This window comes from Aquarana catesbeiana, linkage group LG05 (genome assembly GCF_042186555.1).
Source record: "Aquarana catesbeiana isolate 2022-GZ linkage group LG05, ASM4218655v1, whole genome shotgun sequence".
NCBI lineage: Eukaryota > Metazoa > Chordata > Amphibia > Anura > Ranidae > Aquarana > Aquarana catesbeiana.
This window is the reverse complement of record NC_133328.1, coordinates 109397237-109407053: the sequence shown is the minus strand read 5'-3', so window position 1 is coordinate 109407053 and position 9817 is coordinate 109397237. Positions and strand designations below refer to the sequence as shown.

Here is a 9817-nt window from a genome sequence, read left to right as displayed (position 1 = left end):
AAATAATGGTACCGCTTTCAGCACCTAAAATCTGAAATAATCATACCGCCAGGGAGGTTAATGTCAAAGCTCAAAATTTCACCTCCTTAAAACAATAAATCAACATGTGTGATTTAAATAAGATAAAAATACAAGGCCACACTCCGTATTGATCATTATTAATAACATTTATCACAGAAAATTGATTTAGTATTTTTAAGCCTCAAGAAAGCCAAATTGCACATCTCAAAAGCATAACAGATCATGCTAGAGCCCATAAATATATCTCCCAATGTTCTGGGCTAAGAAAGAATATAGGCAAAGGACAAACTCCTACCTAGACCTCAGTAACACCAACCATTATGCAAAATTAATTGATTAAACCAACACACTTGTAGGCAGGGCTTAAGCCTCTGTATAGTTTAGTACCACCTAGGGGTGTGTCATGGAGAAGGGTCTCCCTGTAGTCCATATATTGTCCTTTGGGGAGCTAGTAAAATGTGTAGGAAGAGTTGGTCTCAGTCGGTGGCCATGTACTGTAAGGTGAAGGAAAATTTAGAGGAGCCCACTCAGGGTCAGATCTGGGAACAATCTTGTGAGAAGGTACCTAAGGACAGGATCAAAGATGAAGAAATATAGTATTTATGAAAAACTGTGTGAAGCTTCAGGGATCTTGAAAATTGAGAAGTTTGCTAAAGTGCTGTGGGATGGAACATCTTGTTAAAGTAAAGAATTAGAAAAGCAGCAGGTGTGGATAAATCTTTATTTCGGCTTTCTCCAAGTGATGATATTAACCACTTCACAGCCGGCCGCAACACACATACTGCGGCAGGTTGGGTCTATTGCGCAAAATGATGTACCTGTATGTCATTTTGTGCACTATCCGCTGGGGGCGCACACGCTGGTTGGCCACAGGAGGAGTTAATCAGTGGGTCCGGCACCCACCATTGTTCCCCACAGAGATAGAACGGGGATCCGCCAATGTAAACAAGGCAGATGGCCGTTCTGACAGATCCCTGTGTTCAGCCAGTTAGTCCATCCCCCACAAGCACCAACTAAGGACACACTTAACCCTTTGATCACCTCTGATGTTAACCCCTTCCCTGCCAGTGTCATTAGTACAGTAACAGTCCATATTTTTAGCACTGATTACTGTAGTAATGTCACTGGATCCCAAAAAAGTGTGAAAAGTGTTAGTTAGGTGTCCAATCTGTCCAATCTGTCCGCTGCAATGTCGCAGTCCCGCTAAAAATCACTGATCGCCGCCATTACTAGTAAAAACTAAAAAAAAAAAAAAAAATGCCATAAATCTATCCCCTAGTTTGTAGACGCTATGACTTTTGCGCAAACCAATCAATATACACTTATTAGGATTTTTTTTAGCAAAAATATGTAGCAGAATACATATTGGCCCAAATTGATGAAGGAATTCTATTTTTTCCATTTTTTTATTGGATATGTTTTATAGCAGAAAGTAAACAAGATATATTTTTTTCCAAATTGTCTGTCTTTTTTTGTTTCTAGCGCAAAAAAATAAAAACTCCAGAGGTGATCACATACCACCAAAAGAAATCTCTATTTGTGGGAAAAAATAAATTTTGTTTCGGTACAATGTCGCATGACCGCACAATTTTCAGTAGAAGTGACGCAGTGCAGTATCACAAAAAAATGGCCTGGTCATTAAGGGGGTAAAACTTCCAGCGCTGAAGTGGTTAAACACTAAACTTGTTTTAAAAGGCCATTTAACTTTGAAAGTTTTGTGACACTGGTGCATTCAAAGTCAGACTAACTTCTGATACTGAAAATGGCATAAATCTTCTGACAATAAACATTACGGTGATACCTTGGATTGCGAACATAATTCGTTCCAGAAACATGCTTGTATTCCAAAGAACTCATATATCAAAGCGAATGTGTATTTGGAAAAGATCATATAAAAGAGATTTCACCTGGTTTGCTTGTTGACACATTCTGTCCATCAAAATCAATTAATGTTCCCTCTGATTTACTCCTTGAAATACCCCCAGAACGGAAAGAATGGAGCCGTCTTGACATCATCCTGCTAAAATATAATAACAGTTAGTAGAAAAGCCACAGATATTCTCATATATTAGTTTTGGTAAGATTGTCACCTCAAAGGAGCAAGGCTTATTATAATTAGAGTGTGACTCCTTCGATCTAAGTGGGCTTCGGGCAAAATGGAAAGTGCTGACAATTGTCCCAACTTTTACCTTTGAAATGTGCAAAATAAATTTACTTTATAACCAGGGACATTACTTTAGATAATTATTTTAGATAGTCTACTTCATGTAAAAAAAAAAAACAGTCTTTTGAGGTACCAACAACAAAATAACAATAATAGGATTTTTAAAAACAGCTTACCTGTAAAATCCTTTTCTTTCGATGGACATTACGGGACACAGAGCCTCAGTAATTACTGATGGGTTATATAGGTATCACTAGGTGATTGGACACTGGCACACCCTAACCAGGAAGTTCAACCCCCTATATAATCCCTCCCCTTGCAGGGATACCTCAGTTTTGTAGCCAAGCAATATAGTGTATTAGAAGAGGGGCGGGACCTCTGTGTCCAGTGATGTCCATCAGAAGAAAAGGATTTTACAGGTAAGCTGTTTTAAAAAATCCTATTTTCTTTCTCGAACATCACGGGACACAGAGCCTCAGTAATTACTGATGGGATGTCCCAGAGCAATGCTATCTGAGGAGGGGGGGACCACAACCAAGTAGGGTGCAATCAGACCTGAGGACCCTGTACCGCTGCCTGCAGCACACTACGCCGAAAGGCGATATCCTCATGCCTTCTCACATCCACCTGATAGAATCTGGTGAATGTATGGCATGAAGACCAGGTTGCGGCCTTGCAGATTTGAGCCATAGAGGCCCGGTGATGCACTGCTCAAGAAGCACCAATAGCCCTTGTGGAATGTGCCCTGATCTGAAATGGAGGAATCTTCTGTTTCAAACCGTAAGGCTGAATAATCAATTGTCAAATCCATTTACAAATGGTAGCTTTTGATGCTGCCTGTCCTCTACTGGGACCCTCTGGCAGCATGAACAAAACATCCGTTTTGCGAATCTGAGCAGTAGGGATGAGCTTCGAGTTCGAGTCGAACTCATGTTCGACTCGAGCATCGGCTGTTCGCAAGTTCGCCGAACAACGAACAATTTGGGGTGTTCGCGGCAAATTCGAATGCCGCGGAACACCCTTTAAAAGTCTATGGGAGAAAACAAAAGTGCTAATTTTAAAGGCTTATATGCAAGTTATTGTCATAAAAAGTGTTTGGGGACCTGGGTCCTGCCCCAGGGGACATGGATCAATGCAAAAAAAAGTTTTAAAAACGGCCGTTTTTTCAGGAGCAGTGATTTTAATAATGCTTAAAGTCAAACAATAAAAGTGTAATATCCCTTTAAATTTCGTAGCTGGGGGGTGTCTATAGTATGCCTGTAAAGGGGCGCATGTTTCCCATGTTTAGAACAGTCTGACAGCAAAATGACATTTCAAAGGAAAAAAACTCTATTAAAACTACTCGCGGCTATTGCATTGCCGGTCCGACAATACACATAAAAGTTCATTGATAAAAACGGCATGGGAATTCCCCACAGGGGAACCCCGAACCAAAATTTAAAAAAAAATGACGTGGGGGTCCCCCTAAATTCCATACCAGACCCTTCAGGTCTGGTATGGATTTTAAGGGGAACCCCGCGCCAAAATTAAAAAAAAAAAACGGCGTGGGGTCCCCCCAAAAATCCATACCAGACCCTTATCCGAGCACGCAACCTGGCAGGCCGCAGGAAAAGAGGGGGGGACGAGAGAGCGCCCCCCCTCCTGAACCGTACCAGGCCACATGCCCTCAACATTGCGAGGGTGCTTTGGGGTAGCCCCCCAAAACACCTTGTCCCCATGTTGATGAGGACAAGGGCCTCATCCCCACAACCCTGGCCGGTGGTTGTGGGGGTCTGCGGGCGGGGGGCTTATCGGAATCTGGAAGCCCCCTTTAACAAGGGGACCCCCAGATCCCGCCCCCCCTGTGTGAAATGGTAAGGGGGTACCCCTACCATTTCACTAAAAAACTGTCAAAAATGTTAAAAATTACAAGAGACAGTTTTTGACAATTCTTTTAATTAAATGCTTCTTCTTTCTTCTGTCTTCCTTCATCTTCTTCTTCTTCTGGTTCTGGCTCTTCTGGTTCTTCCTCCGGTGTTCTCGTCCAGCATCTCCTCCGCGGCGTCTTCTATCTTCTTCTCCTCGGGCCGCTCCGCACCCATGGCATGGGAGGAGGCTCCCGCTCTTCTCTTCATCTTCTTCATCTTCTTCTCTTCTTCTCTTCTTCATCTTCTTCTCCGGGCCGCTCCGCATCCATGGTGGCATGGAGGGAGGCTCCCGCTGTGTGACGTGTCTCCTCTTCTGACGGTTCTTAAATAACGGTGGGCGGGGCCACCCGGTGACCCCGCCCCCCTCTGATGCACAGTGACTTGACGGGACTTCCCTGTGACGTCACGGGGAATGCCACAGGGAAGTCCTGTCATGTCCCGTGCATCAGAGGGGGGCGGGGTCACCGGGTGGCCCCGCCCCCATTATTTAAGAACCGTCAGCAGAGGAGACGCGTCACACAGCGGGAGCCTCCCACCATGCCAGCATGGATGCGGAGCGGCCCGGAGAAGAAGATGAAGAAGAGAAGAAGATGAAGAAGAGAAGAAGATGAAGAGAAGAGCGGGAGCCTCCCCCCCATGCCATGGGTGCGGAGCGGCCCGAGGAGAAGAAGATAGAAGACGCCACGGAGAAGATGTTGGACGAGAACACCGGAGGAAGAACCAGAAGAGCCAGAAGAACCAGAAGAAGAAGAAGAAGAAGATGAAGGAAGATAGAAGATAGAAGAAAGAAGAAGCATTTAAATAAAGGAATTGTCAAAAACTGTCTCTTTATATTTTAACATTTTTGACAGTTTTTTAGTGAAATGGTAGGGGGCGGGATCTGGGGGCCCTTGTTAAAGGGGGCTTCCAGATTCCGATAAGCCCCCTGCCCGCAGACCCCCACAACCACCGGCCAGGGTTGTGGGGATGAAGCCCTTGTCCTCATCAACATGGGGACAAGGTGTTTTGGGGGACTACCCCAAAGCACCCTCCCAATGTTGAGGGCATGTGGCCTGGTACGGTTCAGGAGGGGCGGGCGCTCTCTCGTCCCCCCCTCTTTTCCTGCGACCTGCCAGGTTGCGCGCTCAGATAAGGGTCTGGTATGGATTTCGTTTCGGATGCCGTTTTTATCAATGAACTTTTATGTGTATTGTCGGACCGGTAATGCAATAGCCACGAGTAGTTTTAAATGACTTTTTTTCTTTGAAATGTCATTTTGCTGTCAGACTGTTCTAAACATGGGAAACATGCGCCCCTTTACAGGCATACTATAGACACCCCCAGCTATGAAATTTAAAGGGATATTACACTTTTATTGTTGGACTTTAAGCATTATTAAAATCACTGCTCCTGAAAAAACGGCCGTTTTTTAAAACTTTTTTTGCATTGATCCATGCCCCCTGGGGCAGAACCCAGGTGCCCAAACACTTTTTATGACAATAACTTGCATATAAGCCTTTAAAATTAGCACTTTTGATTATTCATGTTCGTGTCCCATAGACTTTAACGGTGTTCGCGTGTTCGAACAAACTTTTTTCCTGTTCACATGTTCTGGTGCGAACCGAACAGGGGGGTGTTCGGCTCATCCCTACTGAGCAGTTGCTTCCAGATAGGCCTTGACTGCCCTCACTACATCCAAAGAATGTAGCAATCTTCCCTCCGGAGAACAGGGATCTGGAAAAAAGGAAGGCAGAACAATGTCTTGCTTTAGATGAAAATCTGAAACCACCTTCGGTAAAAAACTAGGATTAGGGCGCAGTACTACTCTATCCTTGTGTACAATCAAATAAGGCTCTTTACAGGAAAGAGCTGCTAATTCTGATACTCTTCTAGCAGAAGAAATGGCTACCAGAAAAATTAACTTCCTTGTCAACAAGACCAAAGGAATCTGACGTATTGGTTCAAAAGGCTGTTTCTGTAACACAGACAGAACCAAGTTCAAGTCCCAGGGTTTTAGGGGCGCCTTAACCGGAGGATTAAGACGCGTCACCCCCTGCATAAGGTTTCGGACCAAAGAATGTGAAGCAAGTGGCCGTTGAAATAATACCGATAAGGCCGAGACCTGGCCCTTGATGGTACTCAAGGCCAGCTTCATCTCTAAGCCCAATTGTAGAAAATCAAGAATTCTACCTATCACATATTTTCTGGGAGGCCAACCCCTGGATTCACACCAGGATACATAAGCTTTCCAGACTCTATGATAAATCATTCTGGAAGCTGGCTTCCTAGCATTGATCAAGGTAGATATCACAGGAACTGAAAGCCCACGACTCTTCAGAACGTGGGTCTCAATAGCCAAACTGTCAAATTTAGCATTTGTAAGGCAGGATGGAACACAGGACCCTGAGATAACAGGTCTGGGCGTACCGGTAGTGTCCACGGGGAACCCACCGCCATCCTTACTATTTCCGCATTCCACGTCCTTCTGGGCCAAGCGGGGGCCACCAGAAGTACTGACTTCCTTTCCTGCCTGATCTTGCGAAGGAGTCGTGGCAGTAGCAGAATAGGCGGGGATGCATAAATCAGTGAGAACCGATGCCACGGAATCACCAACGCATCCGTCCCACATGCAAGAGGATCTTTTGTCCTTGCCACAAATCTGTCTATCTTTTTGTTGAATTGGGATGCAAAGAGATCTACATCTGGAACCCCCCATCTTTGGCATATGGCCCAAAAGATGTCAGTATACAGAGACCATTCCCCTGGAAGTAACTGCTGGCGACTTAAATAGTCCACCTGCCAGTTCTCTATCCCTGGAATGAAAACTGCTGATATGCATGGCACATGCTTCTCTGCCCAGACTAAGATCTGGTTCACCTCTTTTTGAGCAGCTCAGCTCCTGGTGCCTCCCTGATGATTGACATAAGCCACTGCTGTGGCATTGTCGGACTGGATCCTGACCGGGCAACCCTGATAGTCCAGGCCTTTAGGGCTAGATATACTGCACGGATCTCCAAAATGTTGATGGGTAAGGTCCTCTCGGTTTTGGACCATACCCCTTGAACCGCAGACTGTTCCAGAACTGCTCCCCAACCTGACAGACTGGCATCTGTTGTTACCACCGTCCAGATAACCGGTAGAAAGGACTTCCCCTTCTGCAGGTTTTCGGGTATTAGCCACCAATTGAGGCTCTGACGCACCGCATGAGACAGGTGCATCGGAAAATCTAATGCCTGAACCTTCTTGTTCCAGGCCGACAGAATACTGTGTTGCAGCAGTCTTGAATGAAACTGAGCATAGGGAACTGCTTCGAATGAAGACACCATCTTTCCTAGCAGCCTCATACAAAGGCGGACAGAAGGACCCTTCTTGGTCCTGACTGCCAGAATCAGCTCCCTTAAAGCAGTGATCTTTGCCTGAGGTAAAAATATTTTCTCCTGGCTTGTATCTATGATCAGACCCAAATACTCCAGTCATCTTACTGGTTTTAGGGAAGGTTTTTCTAGGTTGAGGATCCAACCTAGGTGTTCCAGATACTTGACTGTGGTCCTCAAGTTCCCGTTCAAGGAGGCTACCGACCGTTCTATCAAGAGCAGGTCGTCTAGGTATGCTATGACCCTTAATCTGGCCAGAGGAGGAGCCAAGACCTTTGTGAATACTCGAGGTGCAGTGGCTATCCCAAAAGGCAGAGCCACAAACTGGAAATGGCGCCCCCCTATCTCGAAGCACAGAAATTTCTGATGAGCAGGAAAAATGGGCACATGCAGATATGCATCTCTGATGTCTATTGATGCCAGAAATTCTCCTCCCTGCAGGGTGGAGACTACTGTCCGAGTTGATTCCATGCGAAAGGACTGAATCCTTAGGAATCGGTTCAGATCCCTTAAATCCAGAATGGGTCTGACATCCCCATTTGGTTTTTGGACCGTAAAAAGGTTGGAATAGAAGCCCAATCCCTGATCCTTCGCGGGAACCACCATAATGACCTCCTGCGACAAAAGTCGCTCTAACGCTAGAAGGAGTGACTGCTTTTTCTCTGGATCTCTGGGGATACTTGATCTGAGGAAATGAGGAGAGGGAAATTCTTGAAACTCCAGCTTGTACCCTAAGGCTACCGTGGAGATTACCCATCTGTCCTGGAAGTCCTCCTGCCAGAGCCTTGAGAACTGTCGCAGTCTTCCCCCCACTCGAGCGAGCGGGGGCGCCCCTTCATAAAGAGGTCTTAGTGTTTTGCCTAGTAGGCTTCTTCCCCCAGGAATTCTTTTGTCCCTGGGGTTGACTCTTGTTTCTTGACCCAGACGGAGGAGGCCGTCGTGACTGCCTGGAGGCTGAAGCCCCTGGCGCTGGGGAAAGAGTCCGTTTGAAAGAGGGACACTTACTCTTCTTCTTAACAGGTAAGAGAGTGCTTTTCCCACAAGAGATTCTCTTGATATAGTTATCCAAGTCTTCTCCAAACAACCTTGCACCACGAAATGGAAACCCAGCCAGAAGTTTCTTACATGGTTCTTCGGCTGACCAATTTTTCAACCATAGGATTCTATGTATATGCACCAACCCCAATGAAAGACGAGAGGTTTGCATGATAGAATCTCTGATGGCATCAACAACATAACATAAGGCCGCTGGAAGGTTAGCCAACCCCTGGGCCTGCTGTTCAGGTAAAACTCTGATGACCTGCTTAGCATGGTCTCTTAAGTATTGACAGACTCCAATCGCTGCTACTGCAGGCTGAGCCACTTAATCTGCCAAGGAGAAAACATCCTTCAATAGGGATTCCATCTTTTTATCCACCGGATCCCTGAGCATCTGAGCATTGTCTACAGGACAAGTCAGATTATTATTTACGGAGGAAATAGCGGCATCAATGGCCGGTATTCCCCACATTTTAATAAACTTTTCTTCCATCGGATAAAGTGTTGAAAACTTTTTCAGCGGAAAAAAAACGTTTATCTAGGTTATCCCACTCAGAATAAAGGAGCTTTTCAAGTAAATTATGAACAGGAAAAGCATGTGCTGTTTGAGGAGGTTTCAGTGACCCTAAAGAAGAAGAGGGTTCTTTAACTGATTCAGATATGGGCAACTTAAATGTGGAGCGGACCAATCCAGTAAGGATCTGCACTAAGACCTTCTCATCCTGAGAAGCCGAAGAGGGCCCCTCTCCACCTGATTCCTCTGAAGAGGAATCATCCGTCCCATCCCAATCCTCTGAAAGGGATTCCTCTCCTTTATCTCAGAGCTCCTCTGCCTGAGGGTCTTGGGGAACAGAGGAAGGCCTAGTGCGTTTTCTTCCACTGAGTGAAGATGCAATCACGGCCATTAACCTTTCCTCTAAACCATTAATGGTTGAGGAAAAAACCTCCTGTGTAATGTATACAGGGGCTGAAGTGCCAAAAGCAGGTGTAGCCCCTGACCCCAATGGCTCTCCCTGGCTAGCCATCCCTGGCCCTTTAGGGGGGAGGATGCTGCAGAAAGGGGGTCCTCAGAACCTGAACAAGATCCCCTAGAGTCTCTGGTTCTTGGGGTATTTGAACCTCTTCTACCCATAGTGCAAAGCAACAAGGTGGAGGTATCACACAATGAACACTGACTGCTGAGCGATGTAGTCTGGCAAAGCCTTGCTACCAAATACCCAGTCTGGTGTTACCTTAGTAAATGCTGCCTAGGAGAATGCCTGTGTCCCACCTTACATGCGACCGTCAGCTCTGCGTCCCTCCAAAAGGCTTAGTGCACCAGTAATCTGTGCCTT

At 45.8% G+C, this 9817-nt stretch overlaps 1 protein-coding gene across 2 annotated transcripts in view; it reads right to left on the bottom strand.

Annotated features, from left to right (window-relative positions):
• Positions 1-9817, bottom strand: part of MACC1 (MET transcriptional regulator MACC1) — an 83657-nt gene that overhangs the window by 24698 nt on the left and 49142 nt on the right. Inside the window, exon 2 of one of the 2 annotated variants that reach the window (XM_073630057.1) lies at positions 1929-2041. In XM_073630057.1, the coding sequence (XP_073486158.1) occupies positions 1929-2037 (109 nt within the window). In that variant the 5' untranslated portion in view covers positions 2038-2041. The remainder of the gene's footprint in view (positions 1-1928; positions 2042-9817) is intronic. The other variant, XM_073630058.1, reaches the window with a different exon arrangement.